General features: G+C 39.5%; 1 protein-coding gene across 3 annotated transcripts in view; it reads right to left on the bottom strand.

Moving 5' to 3' along the window:
* The window catches only part of pknox2 (pbx/knotted 1 homeobox 2), a 105647-nt gene that overhangs the window by 11947 nt on the left and 67288 nt on the right, over positions 1-26412 (bottom strand). For 2 of the 3 annotated variants that reach the window (XM_024261670.2, XM_024261671.2), the window contains 4 exons: positions 26079-26185; positions 13397-13533; positions 12831-12842; positions 1284-1455 (listed from right to left, as the gene is read on the bottom strand). In XM_024261670.2, coding sequence (XP_024117438.1) covers positions 1284-1455; positions 12831-12842; positions 13397-13533; positions 26079-26165 — 408 coding nt within the window. In that variant the 5' untranslated portion in view covers positions 26166-26185. The remainder of the gene's footprint in view (positions 1-1283; positions 1456-12830; positions 12843-13396; positions 13534-26078; positions 26186-26412) is intronic. The other variant, XM_024261672.2, reaches the window with a different exon arrangement.

Raw genomic sequence — 26412 nt, 5'->3', positions numbered from 1 at the left:
TTGGCTTAGCACAGAGATTCCACATGTTCAGAAAGTCAGAGTAAGGATAAGTCTGTACTGAGAGCTTAGGTTAGCCTGAGAGAAAGACCCATTTTAAAAAGCATTTTAAAACTGATAAGGAAATAGTGTTAAAAGATTACAAAGCAGTTTCCTTCCTTTTTTTTCAAAATATATACGATTTTAGATTCTTGGGTGCACATGTGTGATGTTTTTGTTTTACCTGTGAAAAAGGCAAATTTCTGCTGTTCAAAAACTGATCATATTTTTGCTCTAAGAATTCCCTTAAGCCGATTCTGTAAACTGCTCCACAGTTTGAGTTTGCTATAATATTGGGCAGTAAATGAGCCTGAGGAATACAACAGAAATGTTTATGGAGTTTTTTTTTCTTCCACAAAATATAGTCTCTTGTTATGTAAGAAAAAGTCCTAGTAAATCCCTTTTCAACAAATAATCTTGATTAGGATCCAGTCGCATTTCTTTTAAGGTGTCATTATGCTCAATTCATTTACTGCATCTGAACCAATAACATTCAGTTCAGGATGTCCACCACCACCGATACGCTAAGGTGAACTGCCGCAGAAGTCCTCAAAGTCACAAGAAAAGGTCAACAAAGCAGCCAAAAAGTACTTGGCAAAGGAGAAAGTAAATCAACCAATAAAAACCCTCTTACTCAATCAGGGACGGGTAACTCTTGTGACCATTGCAGACAGGCCTGCTGCCTGGAGCCCCTTTGGGGAGGGACGCTGACCCACAGCGCCTCATAAAACTCATTTGCATAGACTTAATCGACTGTTCAACACTGTCCCTCCAAAGTATCAAAGCGAAAGCTGAATTTTTTCCTCGAATTATTTTTTTCTGTCTTTGACAGTAATACTGCAGTCCATGCATCCCGTGTGCACTTAAAGCTACTAGTAAAAGCTAAACATTACCAGTAAATGAACATTTGTATTTACTGTGTTTATTGTGTGTAGAATGTTTTTAAATCCCTTGAAAAACTGTTTATAACCCAAGAAAAGAATATTTATTTTTCCTTTTTTAAGATTTTTGCCATATTGTTCTTAAATGTAAAATAACTACTTTCTAGAAAAGAATTCTTCACATTTGATTCACTCTAAGATCCCATTCTAACAAATAGAACTTAATTAAGTAGAAAAGAAAAATAAAAGGACAGTTGATGTTGATGATTAGTTTTCCTTGATCTACATTTAAAGGGAAATAATACAACTCACGTCTTAAGTTAAACAGGTTCAATAGATACTATTTTAACAGAATTGCTGGCTCACCAAGTTGTCCAGCTCTGGGTCTTCACTGAAGAAAGGTTTGTGCTCTTGTTCTTGCTGGTGGACAAAGTTTTCGATGTCTACATCAAAGCTGGCTGAGGTGATGCATTCGGATCCCTGGGTAGCCTGCTCGCACTTCTCAAAGAGCAGCGCCAACAGGGGGAATAATGGATGTCTGAGGAGAAACAGAGAGTAGCAGGACTGTTCAAGTGGTTCTTACGTTTAGGGGAATACACCTATAAAAACACCAAGTTTTACCAAATATCCATTTAATTAACCAACACTACATTCAAAGATTAGGCTTATTTCCTGTCTCTTCTAAACACAAGAGGAAACCAGTACAGTATTCTCCCTTATTTGCGGCGCGACTTATTGTCCGGAAAATACGGTAATTACTGTGATCCTTCATGTTTTTTAAGAAAACTCCTGTTTATTCAATAATTGATATTTTAAAACGCTCTCTACAAAAGTAGGGGACAAGAACACACATTGTTTTCAGCTTTTGCAAAGTTCTTATCTACATAGACAACAATGTTTCTGTGGGGTTGTTTAAACATTTAGCGCTAAAAATGAAGAGGTAAGTATTCTATGGTTAAATGTTAAATGCTGTATACTTATGTAGCTCTTTACTACCTTCTAAGAAGCCCCAAAGCGTTTTACAGTCATCATTCTATTCACACACTGATGTAGGCTCTGCTGTCTAAAACTGGTACCAACCTATAACCATCAAGAGCATTGAGGAGTTCAGTGTTTTTCTCAAGGAGACTTCAACACATGGCCAGGCAAGGCGGGACCACCCTACCTCTGCACCTCAGCCGACTAAACGAAAAGCTCGCACTATTTGAGGAATCTTAAAAGAGCTTTTTGCAATGTTGTTTGTTTTCACCTGCTGTCATACAAAGAATCCGACTAATGTCTGGGATTCAGACACAATGTGACAACGAGATCTTTTCCAGGGACAATTTACACACAGCTGGGATGAACTAAAGCCCTCCACCAGATGACTTAAACCTGCCTGTGGCCACATCAGACGTTTGTATAATATCAGATTAATCAAACCTGCATAAAAAAGAGCTTATATTTACACCACCTCATTTCCTAAATATGATCAGGTTTACTCCTCATACCTGTGCTTCACGCTGCATCTTTGCTCCAATCGCACATGTGAATGTTGATTGCAAGGTTTGACACGAGGCAAGAATGGGCTTCTGATGAGCTTCTAACCCATGGCTCTCATTTGCTGCCTTTAATAGATGTCTATAATGTACTCTAATCTGCCTGATCCCAATTTAATGCCACTCCCTCTTGCAGATGTGGCTGGAATACTAAACAGGGGGTCATGTGCACAGAGAAGAGCCTTCAGCCTTGTGTGTGCGGTTAGCCAGAAAAGAAAAACCTGGATAGGGGTGAGGGAAAGAAGGGGGCAATGACTGCAAGCAAACACAAGACTCGGCACAACAGATGGTTTCAAAACCTTATCCGTTTGAAGTATTTACTTGTGACATTAATCTTGGAGGATTGTTTCATGGAAGTAAATAATTATTCAGATGAAATGCACTAGGCAGCATGGTTAGCTCAACGTTGTCATTAAGACACAGAAGCAAAGTCTATTTGCTGTAAAGTCAAAGTCTCCCCACTGGAGGGAAACAGATCCATTATAAAATAGAAGCCAAGCCAAAACCAGGCATAAATCAAAAATTATACAATTCTATGCTATGAAAATGAACCTTGTGTTAGATATACAGTTGAAGGACAAAAAATAGAGAATGGGCAAAAATTGGCTTATTTGTGTTATTTTATGGGAATATCTTATTTATAATAATATTTGATGAAATGCTCTTAGGCTGTTTTTTTTTTTTGGTTTTCTTAAGTCGTTTTCAGACAGACACATTTGGTTCGCTTAAAGCAGGAGTCGGCAACCTTTAACAGTAAAAGAGCCATTTGGGCTTGTTTTCTACTGATCAGAACCTAGAAGGAGATGTATTGTCTTACTTTAGTCTTTAGGAAATTGGGATTTTTCATTATTGACCTTTTTTTTAATAATAAATTTGAATTTTGTCTATGTTTTGGCATGAACAAAAGCAAATTTATAAAAAGAACCTACCATCTCTGAAGATGTGATTTTTTTTTCTAAGTTTGACAGAAGCTCAAATAACTTATTTTCAAAATAAAAGATGCTCTGTGCCAAACAGGATCATCTCAGTCCAGCTCTGAACAGCTAGTAACCATTGTTGTGCAGCACAAGATAACATGTGCTTTTAACTCATAAAATATCATATTTTCTTACCAATGTTTTCTTTGCATATAAATCTGTTCATTCTGGAGGTAGAGTTGATCAAACAAGACGTCTTCAGGTCAACAGGATGTAAAAACCTACATAGTTTATCATCTATGTGAACCTCAGTCCTCAATATATCTTCTTCTTCTTCACAGCGAAACAGCACTAGTGTATAAATGTAACTAATCTAAACTAAATAAATGCCAATTAAGCAATCCTTACTTAAAAAAAATGCTATTTTCTTTTTCTTTTATTTATTTATTTGTTCGTTTTGTCCTGAGCAGTCTTATACTGCTGGGTTTTGTTATTTTAGTTTGGGGTTTGGTAGTCTTAGTTTGTGGGCTTTGTTCATTTGTTTGCTTTAGGTAGTTTAGCTACTGACTCAGATGGTCGACATGTCTGGGTCAGCAGTCTCCATGAATTATTTTATGTTTGGCCAAGGAGCCACTATGGAGAGATAAAAAGAGCCACATGTGGATCTGGAGCCGCAGGGTGCAGACCTCTGGCTTGTGAACCGCAGTTTGTTTAGCCTGATAATCCAGAACAAATTTTCCGTCTGAATACACGCAAGGAGATCCTGGTCTGGGACCAGGAACCACTCTGACCCATCTTTCAAGGTGGTCTCAGTTCGTTTCCAATCAGACGAGCACTGGTTCACTGTTTCCTTAGACTGAATAGGCTCTGTGCCCCTGAGAAGACCAACTTAACCAAATTGGCAATCGCAGCCGGGCATTACATGATGCCAACAGAGTAGGAAGCTAGCAACCGATGAGCCACGGACAAATATAAAGCAACAATGAGACATAAATTCATTGAAATGTGGTCAGATGAATGCAGATTCATTGAAACTACTTTTAACGTGATACACATTGCTTGTTTTCCCAACAATCTATATGTCATAAACATTTGTCAGTGTATCTACATGTCCTTTGCCCTCCTCAGTAACCGTCCTGCAGCATGCCTCCACTGTACCAAAGAAGCTGTAAAAAGTGTTGTACCTGATGTCGAAACAGATAACCAAAATTGGTCAGCGAATTATAAAGTTTGAAAAAGTGAACAATCCTGACAAGAATTGTAATGCATAGAACTTCAGTTATTTACTTTTCTCGTTGCCCCGACTATGTAATTATTAAAGAGATCTATTCTCACATGGCTTTTTTTTTTGTTTTTTTTGTTTTACAAGTTTTGGTACAAAACAAAAATGTCCATTGGATGGCAGTCTGAGTACAGACCAAACTCAAGGCTCAGGACTTGTTTCAGACCAATTGAAACAAACTCTGTCTGGACCAACAGAATCAAACCACAGCTGCACCACAAAAAATGATGGCCTGATAAATAAAACATCTTCCAAAGACAATACATCAGACAAACATAAATCTAACAAAGTTGGCATCATACAACTTTTTCCATCATGAAGTTAGTACACAAATATTAATACTATGTCTTTAGACTTTCAGCAGATGTTCTGTGACTTTAGGCTTGTTTGCTTTCTGGTCCCTTTCTACTGCAAAGACTATACTAATTCACTTTTTCTTTTGGATTTTCTGTCTATACAATTACTAACCAGTCTCATCATCTTTAGACGTCCTAGTATATCTATGTTTCGTCTGTCTCTTTCTTGTCTTTTCTGATCCCAACCAGTCATTGCAGAAGGCCACCCTTCATGGGTCTACTTCTGCTGCCATTCTTAAGACTATCGGAGTAAATTTTATTGTTAGTTCTTTTGACATAATGTAGTCAGTCTGGCATTCTTAAATTTGCTCTGAAAAAAAAATCTTCTCTAAGCACAACTGAAAGTAAAAGTCTCAGAAACATAAACTGACCCAAAACAGAGACGACTTCCTCAAGTGGCACAAAACACTTTCAGATAATATTGTTGTAACATTCGCCTTGGTACTGAAGGAGCACCAGTTAAACCTTGAAGACCACTGAACACTTGGATTTCAAGTAAAACATGTAGATAAAGACCCCATTAAGTCTCGCTATCTCAGAAAATGCCAAAGTCCTTCATCGACCTTTCGGAAGTCAGAGCAGAGATAGATGGTGTGTGAAAAGGCAGGCATTTTTGAACCTGAACATAATGTATGTACGTGTGCCTGTGTAACTGCAGGGGTACAATGTGTGTTTTCCATCCCCCGACTATTTCCCCCAGTCAGCCTGAGCACCACCGTGTCGACTACCAAGAGCGCCGGCTTCCATCTGCAGTGCGACGGATGGATATTGCCGACTGGGGGATCATTACAAGGGCCATAAAAGAACGATTTACGGAACAGCCGGTGAGTGGAGTCAGCACGGTCTTCTCAGCCTCTATCAGTGGAGCCGGGTCACTGACAAAAAGCCCAAAACAAAGAATCGCGGGGAGAGTGGCGACTCACATATGACGGTGAGAGCCACTTGATTATTGATTCTGAACCGAAGTTTTACTCGTGAGGGAGGATTTAGGACCTTCCAAAAAGCTTTTGTCAGCATTACCTGTGCAGTCAACTTGAGTTCCTATTCTTCAAAAGGTCACAATGTTTAGCAAAAAAGGCCACTGTATTCTTTATTTTGGTTCAAATTTGTCAAACCTGATACTTAAAACCTCTATTTAAATGAACTTAATTAGATTTAAGATTTTTGACTCATGGACCCTTGGCAGATTAACCAGCTGAACACACTTGTATTGCATGTCTCACACTAGAAACCAAGTCCCTTTCAGAAAGACCGTCAGCTCTGCTGCTCCTGTAACTCTGTTGGATGCTTTATTTTCAGTCTACTCGCTCCCCATCCAAACAGCTGAAGGCTCCACATCACTGCATGTTTTATATCCCCTTTTGTTCTCGTTTCCAATAGCAGTTCTGGCAGAGTCTGGAATTCAGAAGGTGAATTATTTTTCACAGCCCTTACCTTTATAATTTTGATGCTCTTCTTATAATTAAACTTAATGGTTTTTGTAAAGCAATATGGGGAATTTTAAAACTGAAATGTATATTTTTGTTGTGTATTTGTTTTTAGTTACTGCAAGTATCTCTTAAATTCTGCGATTCACATTAAGATGTGTCTGACTTATCTGCAATTAAGGTGGACGTTTGGCCACTGCGTCAAAGAAAGAAGAGCTGTTTCCATTGACTATACTCAGATTGGACTTGCGATAATAAATGTGGTTAATGCAAACACAATGAAAAAACTCCAATTTATCAAAAAAAAAAAAGTTTTTGCGCTTGGAGGGGGTGGTTTTTACGACAAGTCAAAATTGACATATTTCACAAAACTGCAGTGGAAACATTTTTTAAATTAAATGAGACCAGGGGTGGACCTGGTCTTAGGCAACCTCTTACTTTTTTAACAGTTTGACATACTGTTTATTTTTCTATTAAAAAAAAAAGAAAGAAACAATTAAAAACATTAATAAAATAACCCCAAAGTGTGACGTAACCCTCTCCTTACCTAAAGCTGGCGCTGTCTAAGCTAGGTAGAGGGTGAGCGGCGCGCTATGTTGCTGCTTTTAGTGCTTCTTTAAAGATGAAAAAGCAGCAAAACCAGCCTTCAGGGTCAGCTTGTAGGTCAAAAAAGGAAAAAAACCTACCATTCTCTCTCAAAACCTACCATCCTCACTGAAAATCTATTGATTGTACGGTGGTACAGTGGGTTAACGTTCACATTACCTCACAAAGGTTTCCAGTTCGAGTCCCCCTGAGGTGCACCTTTGTTTCAAATAATCATATGTGTGGTTTACTATTTAAGTTTTGAGAGTTAAGACAACATGCTTATTGCAACATATTCCAGGTAGCTATGTTGCTTCTGTTCCGGAGGGTGGTGGTGGTTGCTGGTGGGGCGTAAGGGCCAAAATCCCTCTTCGCCTAGGTCGCCATGCAGCCCCGGACGTGACCAGAAGTGAATGCACCGCTGCACCCCTGAACAGTGCTCTGGAGACAGCACAGCGGGCGCCACAAGAGGTCTCACAGCATCACACAGCTCATCAAAAGTTGAGTGTGTCATATAGAATTGTTGGATCCACGGCTCCTTTGGAAAATCAACAACCACAGTTTCCCAAAATCTCATCATCCGTAGCCGCTCCCATCCATCCATCCATCCATCTTCTTGACCGCTTCTTCCCTTTTGGGGTCGCGGGGGTGCCGGAGCCTATCCCGGCTACTGAAGGGCGAAGGCGGGGTTCACCCTGGACAGGTTGCCAGTCTGTCGCAGGGCCTCAATCACACACACATCCACTCTCACATTCACACCTAGGGACAATTTAGAGTCACCAATGAACCTATGAAGCATGTTTTTGGACGGTGGGAGGAAGCCGGAGTCCCCGGTGAAAACCCACGCATGCACGGGGAGAACATGCAAACTCCACACGGAAAGGTCCCAGCCGGGATTCGAACCGGGGCCTTCTCGCTGTGAGGCAAGAGCGCTAACCACTGCGCCACCGTGCAGCCCCTGTAGCCGCTCCCATGTAGAATAAAGCGCTGACGTTTCCTTTGATAGATGATGATGAGCGCTAGTGTCATGGGAGAAATTTGAATGTATCTGCTGTTAATCAAAGTCTTGTTCACATCTGTGTTTTTGAATGAGTTATCATGTGAGTTGGTTTGTGTTTATTCGCATAGTTATGATTTAATAGAAACTGTAATTGTTATTTTTTAATTTTTTTTACATGTCTAGAATTTCAATAAAGTTTAGCGCACACGTGTAATAGAAACATAGGAGGACACAAACAAATGCAGATTTCAGACAAAAAAAAAAAACCTAGTTACTGAAACTTAAACGGTGGATACTGAAATAAATTTTACAAGCAAGTTTGAGCTTCGATCAGGGGTCTGTTTTATCTCTCCATGGTGACCCCTTGGCCAAACATAAAATAAGTCAGGGAGACTGCTCCCTGCTAACGGCTGCCTAACCAAAACTACATAAAGAAAACAAATAAATAAAGCCCACAAACTAAGACTACCAAACCCCAAACTAAAATAACAAAACCCAGCAGTGTAAGACTGCTGAGGACAAACAAAAAAACACATTTTGAGAGATGCTAGTTTTTTTATATATATATTTTTGCTTTTGTTTGTGTAATAAAATAGACGTAATTCACATTTATTATTAAAGAAAAAGTCATGAATGCAAATGCAAATGTCTTAAAGGCTAAAGTAAAACTCCTTCTAGGGTTCGATCAGTAGAAAACAAGCCCAAATGGCTCTTTTACTGTTAAAGGTTGCCGACCCCTGGTCTAGATATCGTCGTATGGTTGTGTTAGGAAGGGCATCTGCTTAAAACCACATGCCACAATGTTGCTATGGTGACCTCTAAAATAGGGAACAATTTGAAGATTAAAGAAAAAAACATGACAGGCCACCAAGGGGGTGCAGAAGGAAGTAGGATGCGGGGAGTAGCGGCGTGTTCGTAATATGTGCACTTTGGGAAGAGAAGGAAGGACGGAGGTCCCTCCCCAACCCCCTGTTCCCCACTGTTTGTCAGTCTAATCAGGCCCGCTGTGGTCCTATGCATTAGAAACCCGTTTGTGGAGGAGTCATGCTGCTTTTGTTCTCAACAAGGCTCCAGTTTCCCTGGGTTACATGTCTGGGGCACAACCCGCATCAGAGGAGCGTATGGTGTTGTGGCGCACATGCACACACGGGTTCTCAGCACAATCTGAACAACACCGTCTCGCTTCTTTGTATTTCCACGTTATCGTTTGGCCCTAAACCACGCTTTGGGTTTTTTTTTTTTATAGTGAAATCAAAAAACGTCCATCCAGCCTGTGGTCTAGCTCCCTCACAAATGCACTTCCTCATACCGTTTCTTCTTTGATCTAACAAACACAGACTGCACTTCTTTAGTTTCTGAAGAAATCTGCCTCAAACCAGCACACAAAAAAGCTTAATTTAAAAAAGTATACTTTTCTAATCCACATAAGCTGTGGGAAAACGCCTAAAGAGTACCTGACAGAAACAGCCAATAAAAGCACTTGAGCTTTGACACGGTTTCCTGCATTCAGGAGCTGACCCGCAAAATAAGGGAAAGCACAGCCCGTCTCACAGAGGGCTGCCCAGCAGCTCTGAGGATGAAGTCACTTTATGGTGAGACGCACAAAAACACAAAGATCCTCCTGCTCTGGCAAATCAGATTGTCAAAGCTCCTGTCTGTTCAGTGGGATATTTCCTCACATCTTAATAGCATTAACAAGAACTACAAGCATAAACACACTCCAGGCAGGACAACATGACCGACCTGACAGAAACACACGATTAAATCCAGAACGCCAGCTGACCAGGATGAGAGAGGGTTTAATCAAAGGCCCACAGGTGAATGAGCGTGCACAATCCTGAGCGCTCTCTTTGTCTAAGATCCTGCTGCTTAAATCCAGTGTTGTTCTGGCTAACAAAAAACATGCAACACTTTACCAGAACTGAAGTGAGTTTGAAGAAGGAGAGAAGTTATGAAATAATGATCTTTATCTGGGAATACCGGGAATTGTGGGAATGCTTTACACAACATTCACACTATAGTGATTCTTCTGCAACTTTCAGACATTTTTTGGCACGTAAAAACTCAATTACAGTGATTTCAGGAATCTTGGTGTCAAAACATTCAGGACATACTGCTTGTACTTTTGGAATTCATAAACTCTATAGTTTTTATAATATTGAGCAAAATATGTCCCAAAGGAAGTGAATGGGAAATTGCTCAAATCCTTCAAAACTTTGTGCATTTTGAAAATTGTGAAATTCCAAATACTTTCAGCTATTGATACCATTCAAACTTTAAAATGTTTAGCAACCACTAGGTTTTAGGGTAATGTGGAGCGTAGCTTTTGATTTCAGCAATATGCTAGCTGTTTTTGGCTAATTTAGACATATTTCCATATATGTTTAGCTTATGGAGTTTAGTTAACATTTTAGCATTATGCTAGCTGTTCTTGGCTAATTTAGACAATTTTCAATTTTGTTGGCTAATTTGGAGTTTAGTTAACATTTTAGCATTACGCTAGCTGTTTTTGGCTCATTTAGACATATTTTCTTTTTTTTGTTGTTAATTTGGAGATGGGGTAACATTTTAGCATTATGCTAGCTGTTTTTGGCCAATTTGAAGTCTAACTAACATTTTAGCATTATGCTAGCTGTTTTTGGCCAATTTCAAGTCTAACTAACATTTTAGCATTATGCTAGCTATTTTTCAGCTTATTTGGACATATTTCTATTATTATTTGCTTATTTGGAGTTTAGCTAACATTTTTGACATTATGCTAGATGTTTTAGGCTAATTTTGACATTTTTCAATTTTTTGGGCTAATTTTGAGTTTAGCTAACAATTTAGCATGATGCTAGCTTTTTTTTGGGCTAATTTTGACTTATTTCCAGTTTTTTTTTGGCTAAACAGGAAGTTTAGCTAACATTTCAGCATTATTCTAGCTGTTTTTTTGGTCATTTAAACATTAAACATTAAACATTATTTGGCTAATTTGGCATTTAGCTAATATGTTTAGCAAACTTTCAGCTTCAGCATTTTCAGCTATAATTGCTCCTGCATCTTAAGTGGCCAAATTCAACTTACAGCATTCACACTTCACATTATCGGTAATGTTATTTATCTAGTTTTACATTGGAATTGAATTTAAAAAAAATTAATTTACCGTAATTTTTCATTTGAGTGTTTATTTTTAATTGAGTGAAGTATCTAGTAAGCAAAACTATGAAGAATTTTGTTGCTCACTAACAATCTTTCAGGCACAAAATGTTTCTGAAAACCACAAGGACGTTTCCGATTGAATTAGAAAGGACAACATAATGTCAATTTCATCTAAGTACATATTTCTATTCCTGAGCCACATCTGCCTCAAATGAAGCATTAAACACAAAAAAAAGCAGAAAAAAGGGAAAAAGACTTCATTGGCTTTTTAATAAGATGCAGAGAATCCAGACAGATCTTTACAGTAAATGCCACAACTCATTAGACTAATTACCCTATCACACATTTACTCTGCTGCTAATAACAAAGCCGGCGCAGAGACGGGGAGAGGAGAGCACACATCTCGTAAAGCTGGAATTCAGCAATTAGCGAAAAGCAACATTAAAGCCTGCACAGACTTCCTCAGCAAAATAATTGAAGCAAACAGCAGAGATGTTGCTGTTCTTTTTTAAAGACTTCAGCCACTTCAAAGGCCCCCACAATGCAGGCAGAACTGACTTATTAAAATGAGGCGTTATTTGTTTCCTATTGCTTTTTTTTGGCCTGCTGCTGAGAGAAATTGTGTTTATAACAAAAGACTTTTGCTGTGATTTTAGTTTGCAAAAACATCAAACTGAGTCAGTCTAAAAGTCGTCTGCAGACAATGAATGAAGAATGAAGGCCTTCAGCTGTAGATAGTCCTGTTTCATCAGTCCATGTTGGTGAGTTAATAATCCTAATTGCTGAACATGAGAGCAAACGAGCCCACAGCGAGTCCTCACAACCACAATGTGTCACGTTAGCCTGCTGTGGTCTTAAAGTAAGACAAGTTGTTTATGATTGTGTTTAAGCTCATATATTTTCCCCAAAAGTAAGTGTTCTTCTATATAATGAGAGGATTTTTACCTATTATCACAGTATCGTGATATTATCGATATCGTGAGTCATGTATCGCGTATCACATCGTATCGTGAGGGACCCAGTGACTCCCAGCCCTGCTCAGCAGCAGCCCCTCCCATACCCACAAATTATTTTTGTGGGGGAAACAAAGAAAGAATGGTTCTAGGATGACATCATGACATGGGCGGGACCCACACGCAGCGGTAGGCGGAGCCTCAGGAATCAAATCACTTTCAGGTAAGAAAAAACTCAAGAAAGTTAATATTTCATAAATAATTTGTTTTTAAGCTTTCCAAAGGTAATATATGATCCTATATATGATATAGTTCACTCTGAAAGGCTTAAGAAAATCCAGTTATGGCCGCTTTAATCTTTCAATTTAATATTCCAATTAAAGGTTTTATCCAAAACAGATAAAACCTATAATTTTATTAACAGTAAAATTCTATAAAGGACAACATGCTTACACTTCTTCGTTGTTGTTCACTTTTCGACTTATCCCTCAGAGTTTGCAGCAGAAAATTAGCTTCCACTGATACACACAGGTGGTTTTGGTAGAGTTTTACACCGGATCCCTTCCTGACATTTACTGAAATAAATATTTGCTCGCTGAAGTATCCCAAGAAACAGATGTGAACACAAGTGTTTAAAATTCCATAACGAAGGAAGAGTTTAAATATTAAAATCAGTTTTCTCAAGAAGTCTGTCATCTAAAAAGTGATCCTTACCTTTGAAAATGACTGTTGGCGTGAAAGAGAAATGAATAAAGTTTTACAATGCTGGTCTCCCCTTCCTGCCAAAACCTGACATCAATGTCTGCCTGAGATCGGTTCATTCACGGCTACACGCAGTGATATCAGGGCTGACAATGAACCTCGTCTTTAGCTTAAAAACAATGCTGATTCTTTCACACAGATCATTATATAACACACTGAGAAAATGTGTTTTCTCAAGTTATCACATCAACTCAAAAGTGGGAAATGTGCCCCTAAAAGTAAAAACATTCACTGAAAGTGTTCCTTCTTTGGTCGATTAAAATGACCTTAAATTCATTTTATGTTAGCTAAAAAGCTAATTTTTTACAAGCTTTGTTAAAGTAGAAAGAAAACAGAATATTAATGATGGAAAATGCAAGACTATATGGACTATAATGCTCTGCCAGCCTGTGAGACAAATATCACAGTCAAACATCATGGAAGCCTACATACACAGTTCTCTTTTCTTACATTGAGGCGTCATGATCTGAAATTGAATTTATGTTAAAGTAATACACTTCATGGGAAAGGGAACCCACCGGTAAACTGCCCTCTTGTCGGACTCGAGCTGGGTCTGGTTGTCAAGGGTGACGCTGACCGAGCTGTTTCCTGCTGCTGAGGCAGCTGGAATATGGACCTGTGTAGTCTTGTTGTTCTGGGGGGTGGTGCCCGTCATCTGGGGGTAAATAAACACGAAACAGTTTAAAAACAGTGACACTGTTAGGCATTGATCTTGATATGCAGATACATTGATGAACATCCTCTTCAGTATAAAGGTTGACTTTGCAAATGTTCTGAACTTAAGAGGAGTAAATCTATTCTGGATTTGTTGACATGATAACAAAACACATTTTTTTATTCCTCAAATGTTGAGTCATGGTTACACCTTCATTGTAGATGTAGCAAAAACAACATAGTTTTCATCACAATACATAGTTTAGCAAATACCTTATTGCCTCCATATTTTTGCTATTATTGTTTTTAACATGTTTTGCAGAGTTGCTTTCAGTTTCAGCTTCTATACCAGAAAGCCTTTAATGTCTGTGTACGTCTGTTCTTTAAATTCCCCCCAGGACAATAAAAAAAATGTAAAAAATGATTTGAATTATGATTTGACCAAAATCCTACAACCTAAATGTCTTTAAAAGACATTTTTCATGTTGATCTGAAGCCACTGTTTCAAAAATCTCCTCTGAGGGGGCGTGGCTTTTATTGCTCCGCCCCTGATCCCCCTGTTTGATTATGATAGCTCTGTGTCTCTCTAGCATAAATCTTCACCACTGCTACATAAAAACCTCCATCCTTCTGGGTAATGTCCATCCGTATGGTTCTGATCCAGATGTCAGCTGGGACGAGGAAGTGAAGATCTTCATGGACAGAACTTCCTCCAAAATCCTGATTCTTTCTCCTTCCAGTTCACCAAAGACTCTTTTAGCTAATTCTCCAATGTTGATTGACTGTGATCAATACATTCAATCATTGGTTTCTCAGAGTTCTTGATAAAATAATCAAAGCTAACATCAAAATGCTCTTTCATTGATTTACAATCCTTTCCAACTGCGGTCAAATGAGCCGCCGTTCACATTTCCGTGGTCACATCAAGAAGCTCCGTGGAGTCTGGTGGAGATTTTCCAGCGTTCTCAGTCCTGCTACCGTAAGTATTGGATGAAACTCACACCAAAAATCCAGTGATGCTGATTTGACCACAGAAATGTGAACGGCGGCTCATTTGACTGCAGTCAATGTGAAGATACCATCTTCTCTTCTCCAGAACCTGAACTAGACACTAGGAACAGATGAGGGTTTAGTGCATGTGCAGCAGAGCTGTTGATGGAAAGAAGATCATTCATTCAAACAGAGTCTGTCCAAGACACTTTGATTGATTTAAAAGAAGAAATACTCAGAAATGCAAAAACGAAATGATTTCTGATTACATTTGTTTTCTTTCATAAGACAAATGCCACAAAGACATGTTAAAAACAAAAAAAAACAGGATTTTAATTTAATGGGATTTTAAAACTTTCAAACAAATGTGTATGAAAACTAACATTCTTTTAACAATGTCAGTATGCAGCTATTAATGAGGACTATGTCCTCCTGACTACCAGCAATGCAAACATGTCCTCTATAGAGGAGATTTCTAAACCTGGATATCTTCTAACCTCTAAATACTACTGAGTGAACTCCTTTTGGCATCTGCAGAGGACATTTGGAGCTTTTCAATGATACCAAATGTGAAGGAGTGAGGTTGTAGGATTTGTAGATCTTTGTAAACTGGACACATGTTTTCCCTGGTAGTCAGTAATATATTTTACTACTCAAATATAAAAAGCAACCAGATGCAAAATTGTATTTGATGCTGAAACACAGCAAAAGAACCAGATTCAGTTATTGATCATTACTTAAAAACAAGACATGAAGACTGCAGTTAAAACTGATTAACAGGCACAGCTGAACTGAACCTTTACTGGTCAAAATGTTAGGGGTGTAACAATGAATCAATGTTTAATCCAACAATCCAAACAGATGGATCTGTCTGAGGTAAGTTGTTATTTGAATCGACCTATCTCATTAAAAAATGTTTCAAAATGAGATAAATCAATAGTTAATACTGGAAAAACCAATTGGATTATTTTACTTTAATAGCAGCACAAACTGATCAACCATGTGTGGAAACACTGAATTTATGTTCCCTTTGGATTATTCTGATGTGGAAAAACAACAGTGGACTGAACTTTATCAAAATAAAATGTGAATGGATTGACATTTATTCTTGTTTACTCATTTGTTTGTACAGATATTTAATTTATACTTGATTGTATTGAAGAAATACAAGAATCTGGAAAAATTCACATGTACTGTTCAGTACCAGGGATCTATCTCTGAGTCACACTGGTGGAAGTTTGATCCTGGATTGATTTCAGGTCAGTGAAACAAATTCAACTTGAACTAACTGACAAGCACAAATAATGATGTGAATCAAATCATTATTAAAACGAATCGTTGCACCCCAACAAAATGTTGTCATGGACTTCATCACAGAAGTCATTCCCCTTCATATACCTGAGAACTTGACATGAATAGCTAACAAAATCAATTTGTGGATCTTCACCCTTTCCTTTTCCCCCCATCCTTTTTCTGAATAGACATGAGCCTGAAAGGCCCCATCCCCCTTCCTTTTTATTTTTTAATTTAGGGTGGGGTGGGAGGTAGCTTCAAGTCTTAATCCCAGCACCAATTGGGAAATAAATTAGCTTCTTCACACTTAACTAGCCCTCATTTGCATTTGTTGAGGGCGCAAGCTGGCACTGGGGAGCTTACCCTTGGTACTAATCCTCAGGGTGAAAGCAGACATGGGTGGTGTGCAAAAGAGGAAGGTGGGGTGACAAAATAAAGACACCTTTAATGGTAAATCTGCCCAAAATGAAAGGCTTCAGCCACTGTGAGGTTGTAGGACAAATTGTAAATTCATAATTATTAATTTTCTTTGATTTCATGACCACTGATGATGCTGGTTTACAGAATGAAGGGAATAGAAAGTGATGGATAAATAGATTATGCCAGATGTGGGGGTTCAGATATAATCATCAAATGATAAAAAGACATTGTTTCAGGCAACATCCTGCCAACTTTGCTTAGCATGTTAGCTTAACATAGAAATACATATTTTTTAAATGTCTGTTGTGTATTTAAGTTGTTTGGAGACAGCTAAAAAGCTATTTTAATATGCTTTGTTAAGATACATTGCATTTACAATTACATAATAATAATAATAATAATAATAAATTTTATTTATATGGCGCCTTTCTGGGCACCCAAGGTCGCCTTACAGATAAAAACAAAACATAGAATACAGTGAAATGACAGTCATAAAATTAAAAAAAGTAAAAATTCAATAAATTAGGGTGGATATGCCAGTCTGAAGAGGTGGGTTTTTAGGTTTTTGGCAAACTGAGGGAGAGAGTCGATGTTCCGTAGATCAGAGGGAAGGGAGTTCCAGAGCTGGGGGGCAGAGCGGCTGAATGCTCTGCCCCCCATGGTGATGAGGCGATAAGGGGGTGCAACCAGCTGAAGAGAGGAGGAAGACCTGAGGACCCGGGCGGGAGTGGCAACATGGATGAGGTCGCAGATGTATGGAGGGGCAAGGTTATGAAGGGCTTTGAACGTCAGAATAAGGAGTTTGAAGTTGATCCGCTGAGGTACTGGCAGCCAGTGGAGCTGCTGCAGGACAGGTGTGATGTGAAAAGTGGTGGGGGTTTGTGTTATGATCCGGGCGGCAGAGTTTTGAAGCAGTTGAAGTTTGCGTAGAGTTTTGTAGGAGAGTCCAGATAAAAGGGAGTTGCAGTAGTCCAGACGGGAGGTGATGAGACTGTGTACTAGAACAGCTGTCGAGTGTGGACTGAGGGAGGGACGGAGACGGCGAATGTTGCGGAGGTGGAAGTAGGCGGTCCGGGTGATGTTATTGATATGGGCAGTAAATGAGAGAGTGCTGTCAAGGATGACACCCAGACTCTTGACCTGTTGGGAAGGGAGGATGGGGCTGTTATCAAAGGAAATTGAGAAGTTATTGAGCTTTTTTAAGGTGGTCTTGGTTCCTACGATGAGAAGTTCGGTTTTACTACTGTTTAGTTTAAGGAAATTTGCAGTGAACCAGGATTTTATTTCAAGGAGGCAATTTGAGAGGGAGGCAGGAGGGAGAGTGGCATCAGGCTTGGAGGAGAAGTAGAGCTGGGTGTCATCCGCATAGCAGTGGAAGTGAATGTTGTATTTACAGAAGATTTGACCAAGGGGGAGAAGGTAAATGATGAATAGCAGGGGCCCCAGGACAGAGCCTTGGGGGACCCCTGCTGTGACTGAGACTGTTGAAGAAGTAAAGGATTTTAGTTGGATGAATTGGGTGCGGTCTGAGAGATATGACTGGAACCAGTTGAGGGGAATGTTAGAGATGCCGATGTTTGAGAGTCTTTCCAGTAGGATGGGGTGAGAGATGGTGTCGAAGGCAGCAGTCAGGTCAAGCAGGAGGAGGATGGAAACTAAACCAGAGTCTGCAGCGAGAAGGAGGTCGTTGGTGATTTTAAGGAGGGCTGTTTCTGTACTGTGGAGTTGACGGAAGCCAGACTGGAATTTTTCATATAAATTATTGGAAGAGAGGTGGTTATGGAGTTGTGAGGCGACAGCTTTTTCAAGGATTTTTGAAATGAATGGAACATTTGAGATTGGGCGGTAATTATTGAGATTGGTGGGATCTGATCCTGGTTTTTTGAGGATGGGGGTGACAGCTGCTGTTTTGAAAGCAGGAGGAACGGTTCCAGTTTTGAGGGAGGCGTGGATGATATTTATAATGAGAGGAGATAAGGAGGGAAGAGCAGCCTTGACCAGAGCAGTTGGAACTGGGTCGAGCTGACAGGAGGTGGTTTTGGATTTTTTAATGAGTTCGTTGATTTGCTGTACTGAAGGCAGAGTAAATTCTGAGAGTGGCTGATGTGGGGAGAAAATAACTGGTGACATTGTGCCTGAGGCAAAGATAGGTTTAAGCTGCTGGTGAATATGGTGAACTTTAGAGGAAAAAAATGATGCCAGGGTGTTACAGAAATCAGAGGAGTATAAGTGAGGAGGGAGTGAATTTGGGCAGGTTGTTGTACGTGAGAGAATGGAAAATAGGGCTCTTGAATTGCCTTCTGATGAATTTATCAAGCGAGAGAAATATTCTGCTTTGGTTTTGGATATGACATCTTGATAGTGGTGAATATGGCTATTGTACATCTCCTTATGAATAGTGAGACCAGTTTTCTTGTAGAGTCTTTCTAATTGTCGTCCTTTTGCTTTAAGTTGCCTGAGGTTGGGGGTAAACCAGGGTGCAGAAACATTGAATGAAATAGACCTGGATTTAACTGGAGCAATAATATCAAGAAGATTATGGAGGTTGCAATCATAATGGGAAGCCAGTTCATCAGGAGTGGAGAGACCGTCAGTGCTAGGAAAGTTACTGATGAGTGAGGATAGTTGGTCCAGGTTAATGTCCTGGGTTTTACGGAAGGATATGGTCCGTGGAAGCTTGGATCTGGAAATTTTGAGATTGACGTGGAAAGATAGTAGCATATGATCAGAGAAAGGGAGGGGGTGAGATTTACAGTTCACAGGTGTGATACCTGAGCAGCAAACAAGATCTAGTACATGATTCTTGATATGGGTGGGAAAGTTAATATGTTGTGTTAAACCAAAGCTGTCCAGACAGGAAACAAATTCTTTGGTGAGGGAGTTATTAATTTTGTCCATCTGAATATTAAAATCCCCTAGAATTATTATATTAGGTGAGAGAGTGGAAATATGGGTGAGTAAAGCAGAAAAGTCAGTGATAAAATTTACATTTGACTTTGGGGGGCGGTAGAGAGCAACAATGACAGTTGGAGCAGAGCCAGAGAGCTGGCAGACAGTTGCCTCAAAAGTCTTGTAGGCGGGGACAGTCACGGGAGTAATCTTCCAACTCTCGCGATAGATCATCGCGAGACCTCCTCCGCGGCCGGCGCCACGAGGTTGCGCGATGTAAACAAACCCCGGAGGTGTGGCATCGTTCAGCGAGGTGAAGTCATTTGGCTGCTGCCAAGTCTCTGTAAGGCACATAAAATCCAGCTTGTGGTCGAGGAGAAGATCTTGGACGAGATTCCCCTTGCTCGTGAGAGAGCGAATGTTTAGAAGACCAAAGTTGGCGGTGGTGCTGGAGAGCTTGGCAGGAGCCGTCCGAGGTAGATGAGCCAAGTTGTTGGGATCGGCGTGACGACCAGAGTTTCTCTTTGGGCGGCGAGCGGAAGACCAAAATGCCTTGATGGGGTTGGAGTTGTCATCGTGGAAGATCCGACGAGAGCCGCGGTGAATGTATCTCCGACGGGGCTGGTGTACGATGTCCGGGTGCTGGAGCAGCGCTGGCGGCGGTGAGTTGAGTGGAGAAGAGCGAAGCCTAGCAAAGTCAGCAGCTGAGTACTGGAGCAGAGCTGTCAGTGGATGCTTGACAAAAGACAGGATGATCCAGGCGAGGAGAATCCAAACACAGTTGATCCACATTGTAGAAGCCGTTGGAGAACGCAGCAGGTATGCTAGCTCACACACACGGCATAAGAGCTTAGCTAAACTTTAAAGTCAACTGACCGGGTGACAGACTGCGGCCAGTTTCGAAAAGGCTATAGCCGTGGAAATAATGCACGTTGGCAGCAATAACTTAGTCCACAGTAGCACAGGAACTTGGAAAATATTACAATTGAGTCCAGGGAGCAGCGGCAGCCAAAACGCGCCAGCGTTCACTCGAACCCGGAAATCGAAGCATCAAGCATCAAGCATAAGTTTATGATGATGGGAAATCTGTAAGGGTTATTATGAAACAATACAAAAATACAGCCCCCTACTCTCTCTTGTCCTCAGAAGGAACAAAAACCTCTGATATGTGTAAGACATGATCTGCCATCCACGACTTTGAATCTAAAATACACTTTAGAAGTACATGTACTGACTCTTCATCATCAGGTGAGACAGTGATGTTGACCTGTGTCATCAGTGGAACTATGACAACAAACACAGCCTAGAATTGATCCTTGGGGAACCCCACATTTGATTTCATAGACTCTTGAGGAGCACGTATCCATACTTACTAAACAATATTTGATTTGTGAGATAGGAGCAAACCCAGTTCAGAACAGTACCAGAGGCCTAAACCTTTCAGCCTGATAAGTAAAATATTGTGATCTACTGTATCAATCAGATCCAATACCACCAGGACAGAGATTCTAGAGTCCAGGTTACATGTAATAACATTCACTATTTTCTCAAGGGCTGTCTCTGTTCTGTAGTTTGGCCTAAACCAGATTGATACGTTTTAAACATATACTTTTAATTTAAAACACACACACGCATATATATATATATACTGTATATATATATATATATATATATATATATATATATACCCTTTATTGGGCGATTTTTTTTTCTATCAATTTACTTGTCAGAAACTGGTGGTGAAGGACCCAATATGGAAGAGACTTGACTTGGTGCCAGTAACTAAAACATTTATTACTGAAAAAAGACAAAAACCATGAGAGCAACAAAAACCTGTCAAAAGAAAGCAGATGACCTGTAACCAGACACTTAAAGAGTAACCAAACACTAATTCATTGTTTTACTATTGACCTCTATAAAGTGGGATTTATAAAGTTGGGTTCTTGTCACATTTTTGACAATTTAAAATAAACCTGTTTAATGTCTGAAAATATACTCAAAAACCATCCGTGTGCTGCCCCCTACAGGTTGAAACGGTATTACAGCTGAATTTTGTGATTAACTGGTGTAAGTCTCTAGCCATTTCAGTAGTTTCATGTCATCATGCTCTGCAGCTCCAGTATAAAAGCCCCGCCCATCTCTGATTTTGTAGTGGTTGGTCGTTATTGTGTTAGCTTTAGCTTGGCTCATACGTGTTTTGCCTTTGGTTGTCAAAAATCTAGTGGTTTGCACAACGTTCTAGTAGACTTAGAATTTAAGCAACAGAGGTTTAGTACAATTGACATTGAATCCGGTGAACTCCGGCCTGGTGATGGATTTACAATAAATATTTCACTCTGGATTATTAGTTTAATAGTTTAGCCTGTATTAGCTTATGATGCTAGCATCATTTTACCACTGAGACACGGGTTCCCTTCAGCCTGGACCATAACTGTCTGCCTCGGGAAAAAATGGAGGTAAAACATCCTCAACCTCCACAGAAAGTTCTGATAAGAATCACTTTGCTTAGTACCACTCTCCACATTGAAGGTGCAGAATGACTACGTTACATCAAGCTAACCTTACTGTCAATCACAGATCAAACCTCACCTGCCACACGCGACCTAATCCTACAACAAAAGTCAGGATAGAAACAGTTTCACAACTGAATCCTGGACTGATGCAACTATTGAAATGTGACGGTACATTGAAGAGAAGGCCATTCCACGGGATAGAGACCCACTTATTTGGTGGAAAATGAATAAACTGGCATTTCTTTTTCTGACCAAGATTGTAAAAAAAAAAAAAGAAAAGAAAATCTGCGAGTAATTACAACACTCATACCTGCAGAGAGGATTTTCTCTAAAGCGGGGCAGTTAATAACTGAAAGGAGTGCAATTAAAGGGAAGATTATAAATTTGTTCATATTTCTGAACAAAAATCTTGAAATCTTTCAACAGCCATAAGGGCATCTCAAGGGATATTGCCTTGGATAGATTGTAATCAAAGACCCAAAGGTAACAATCCACTAGCAGTTTATAAATGATTTGCTGTTTACTTTATTTGTCATACACATTTGCATGCAAAGGCAGGATGTTTTGTTGATATGTTGTCTAGAATTTAAAATGTGTTACATTGTTGTTTTGTTTACCCATTTTGGACTACTGTATTTGTTAATTTATTATTGCCTTAATTTTTAGAAAATAACAGTTTGTGTTTCTGTTGTTCACATTTTTGCTGCATTGTTGTTGGTTTTTTTTGTTATTTTTAGACTTGTTACTGTTATAGTTAGTATAAAATACTGTTTCATTGTTGTATACTTGATGCTTCTTTAGGTCAGATTGTTGAAGTTTGTTAAACATTTTTATTTTTAGAAAGTCTTTGTCCTGTGTTTTATTATACACATAATTAACAAAATAGTTAAACTAAAAGTATCAATATCAAAGTATCAATATCCATATCTGCAAAACTAACCCTGTAATTACTTTGTATCGGATGGATGCCCAAGTTCTCAGTATCACCATCCCAAATCTGTAGTCCTCTTTCTTCTGCCTCTCACTCTCTATGACCCAACCAAGGATAAAAGTCACCATAAGGCCCTTGTTTGGCCTTGTTTCCACTGAGCGGTCCAGACCGGACTTGACCAGTACAATATTTTGAGTGCTTCCATTAAGAAATGGACCCACTAAGCCAGACCGATTAATACCATTTTTGGTCCCTCGATGGTTTTAGGTGGTTTTAAAAATTAAATGGACCAGTTAGGGCGGAGTTACTGTTGTCACACGATGAAATCCATTGATTGGCGGAAAGGTATGACGTCAACAGCAAGTGTCCGACCAGCCCTTTTCCAAACTCAAGAACCAAGCCGAAAGTTTTGTCCTTTTATTGTCTGTATTCTTCTTCACCTCCCACAATCTTCTTGCAAAGAGTATTAAATTCTTTGCATTCACTATTTCCTCCACTCATTGGCGAGGGTTAGGGACCAGAGACACCCCAAATCTGTGAATATGTAGAACCGCTGTAGTCGCACCGCTAGACGCTCATCGGTCTACATCCCACATGCGTTTTGATGGTCCAACACTCAATGGAAATGCTCGCTTGAAATACCCGGACCATTCTGAACCGGCCAGGAGTGGACCCGTCCAGTCCGGGAACAAGTCATCAGTGTCTTCCAATCTTTGCACTCCTGCACTTCCTCATTTCCCCACCAAGTCTCCTTATCAACTTTCTTTCCTGATGACACACCAAGTATACTCCTACCTGTCTCCCTGATCACATTAGCTGTAGTTACAGTCATCTGGAAGTTCCTCTTAACTACCAGAGCCTGTTTTAACTGCTTCTTAAAAGTCTTGCAAGATTCATCTTCCACCAGTTTGTCCTCTTCTCTGCCTTTGCCCTCTCTTTCTTCATCTTCTTCACCACCAGAGTCATTCTACACACCACCATCCTGTGATGTCTGGAAACATTCTCACCAACCACTACTTTACAGTCACTGATCTCCTTCAAACTACAATCAAGATCTATTCTGTCTGCTCCAACCTCCACTCACCCTATGTTTCTTCCTTTTCACAAAGAACAAATTCACTATGGATATTTCCTGTTTTGCAAAATCAATCATTATCTGTTCCTCTCCAGATACCACACTTGCCCATCACCTTTTTATCGCCTCTGTTTCCTGCACCAACATGTCCTTTTAAATCTGTACCAATAACAACTCACTTCTAGAAATGCTCGTCAGAACTTCTATCTTCAGACTCATCTCTCTATCTGACGCTCTTTACCTCCACAACACTCCTCCATTTCTCATTCAGTCTCTACCATGATAGAACAACTTCAAGCTTCCAGCCTTGCTACCTTTCCAACTTTTTGAAGTTAGTAGATCTTTTGATTTCTGGAAAATAGCATACAAGTTCTTGAAATGTTTCATATCTTTCTGTGAAGTTTCTGCTCCACCTGATTATTAAGCCAATTTGTTGCATACACAGTACTTAGATGAGCCACTCCCCAGTCTCATTGCCAAAAAGTTGCCAGTCTCCATGCTACGTTCCAGCTCTCCTGAAACCAAGTGTTTTGCCTGCCCAGCCTCGATCCTTTCTCTCTCCTCTGGTTTTTCAACCTTCCTTGTCTCATCATGTTTCGGAACGTTTCTCTACCTGTCTGCCTACCTCAGATCCACACTCACAGCTTTGTTGCCTGCTCAAGGTTCCTCTGTCTCCAGTCAGACTGCTTGGCTCCACTCTGGACCTCCACCAGCTTGGGTTGGACCTTTACGTTTAAGTTTATTAATTGTTTCAAGCATGGTCAGTTACAGCATATTTCAATCAACATAGACACATCACATATATAAATAACCAAAATTAAATCACCATCAGATTCAAAGAGTATACATCCTAGTACCTTTTTATATCCTTCTTTCCATTATATGAACTGAATAGTCAATGCTTGAAACGGGAGAGGAAGAAGCAAAACTTATTTAATTCCTTCCCCTCTATAATCTGCATACTTTAACAACTATACATGGTTGCTATATTTTCATCTATCAAAATACAGTATGTAATGCTAACTTTGTCCAATTATTTATTTGTTAGTAACCCTTACCAATAATAATATATCAATACTAATATAGGTACTATAAGATTATTTGACCAATGTTTCAAATATCACCTAAGTGCATCACCCATATTTTAACACGTCCATCCACCGTCATGACCATTATTCACCTTCACATCTATACTGAGACAATAGCATTTGTTTGTATATTTTTTTCATATATGGATATTAGAGCATTCCTAATGAATGAAATGAAAGGCATGCATGTTTTTGCAACTCTGGTCTGTGTGTATTTGTGGTTTTCTTGTGTGTTTCAGGAAATTGGAACGTACTATTTAAAGATTTGTCTGCTTAGAAGCCTTTTTGTATTTGTAGTTAGTTTTAAGCTGGTGTAATTTCAAGTTGTGCATGTGAAAATTGTATTCTGTATTTGTAAGTTTTTGATATTCAAGTGTGTGTTTGAAAACCCAAAAGTATTCAGTTGTTCACAAAATGTTTATATATGAGTTAGAAATCAAGTATTATGCACACACAAACCCAGTGAGTCTAATTTCTCTCCATACACATTACTTTCATCAGCAAACAGGATCTTGGACCACTGGCAAACAGTCCAGTCCTTCTTCTTCTTGGCCCAGTTGAAGCGTTTTTTCTGTTGATCCAGACACAGAAGCGTCTTAACCCGAGGAACCCGACAGTTGTAGACGAATGTGTCTGAATGTGGTGGTTTTTGAATCTGTTCCTCCACCTCATTCCACTCCTTCTGGAAGTCTTTTGACAATCCGCTGAAGTCCACAGTCGTCTCTTTTCCTGGTACATCTTCTCCTGACACATTTTGTCCTTCTATTTGACTTTCTGTTGATCTGCTTGGACAGCCAAGAACAGCCAGTCTCTGACTATGGAGGGTATCAGTGATGATCTTCTGGCTAGTTTCCATTGAATCAAACTGAGACAACTGAACCAACTTAATGGCATCTGGGGGAACCTCAGTTTAAAACATTCATGTCCTGCAGAATTTAGGCAGATTTCTCCACATTTTTCAACTTTTTAAAAATCTTGTTTTCATAGATTTCATGAGCTGTAACACAAATTTATGCAAAATAAATAAAAATACATGAAATCAATTAAACAATGTGCCCTGAATCTATGTTCTATAAAGCTGATTTTTTGTAATGGAATAGTATAAATTAATACTTTTCTATGATATTCTAACTTTTTTTGGAAAGGGTCTGTAAATAAACCTTGATTCAAATTTCTAGAAGTCAAATTTCAAGCCTATTCTTTGCTTTGTGGTATTATATATTTTTTTCTTTAACAATGATGTCCAAATAAGAACAAGCCCACATATAAAAACAAAATGTGACTTAAAAGTTTGTGTTGGTCCTGCTCCATCACTGAAGACTGTTTAGTGTGTGACGGCGTTCTCACCTGTTGGCTCTCCTGGTATGATGGTGGAGGAACACTCTGGGTGGCCATCATTGTCACTGCAGGTGCTGGGGACGCATGTTGCATCATGGGACAGCTTTACATCGAGACTGAAAAACAGGAAATAAACAGTGATAAACATGCAAGAAGTGAGGTGTGCATCAGTGTTATAACATCTGCACCAACGACAACCAAAACTGGGATCTTTACACACGTTAAACTCCACCATGTCAGTGTGTATTCTATTGCATCTTCAACTGACAGCAGACGTTAGAATCCAATGGAGCCAAGCAGAACAAAATTAAAAATGGAGACCTTCATAGAAAAACATACACAG

Source organism: Oryzias melastigma, linkage group LG14 (genome assembly GCF_002922805.2).
Source record: "Oryzias melastigma strain HK-1 linkage group LG14, ASM292280v2, whole genome shotgun sequence".
Classification (NCBI taxonomy): Eukaryota; Metazoa; Chordata; class Actinopteri; order Beloniformes; family Adrianichthyidae; genus Oryzias; species Oryzias melastigma.
The sequence above is the reverse complement of the archived record's forward strand: the minus strand, read 5'-3'. Positions and strand labels throughout refer to the sequence as shown.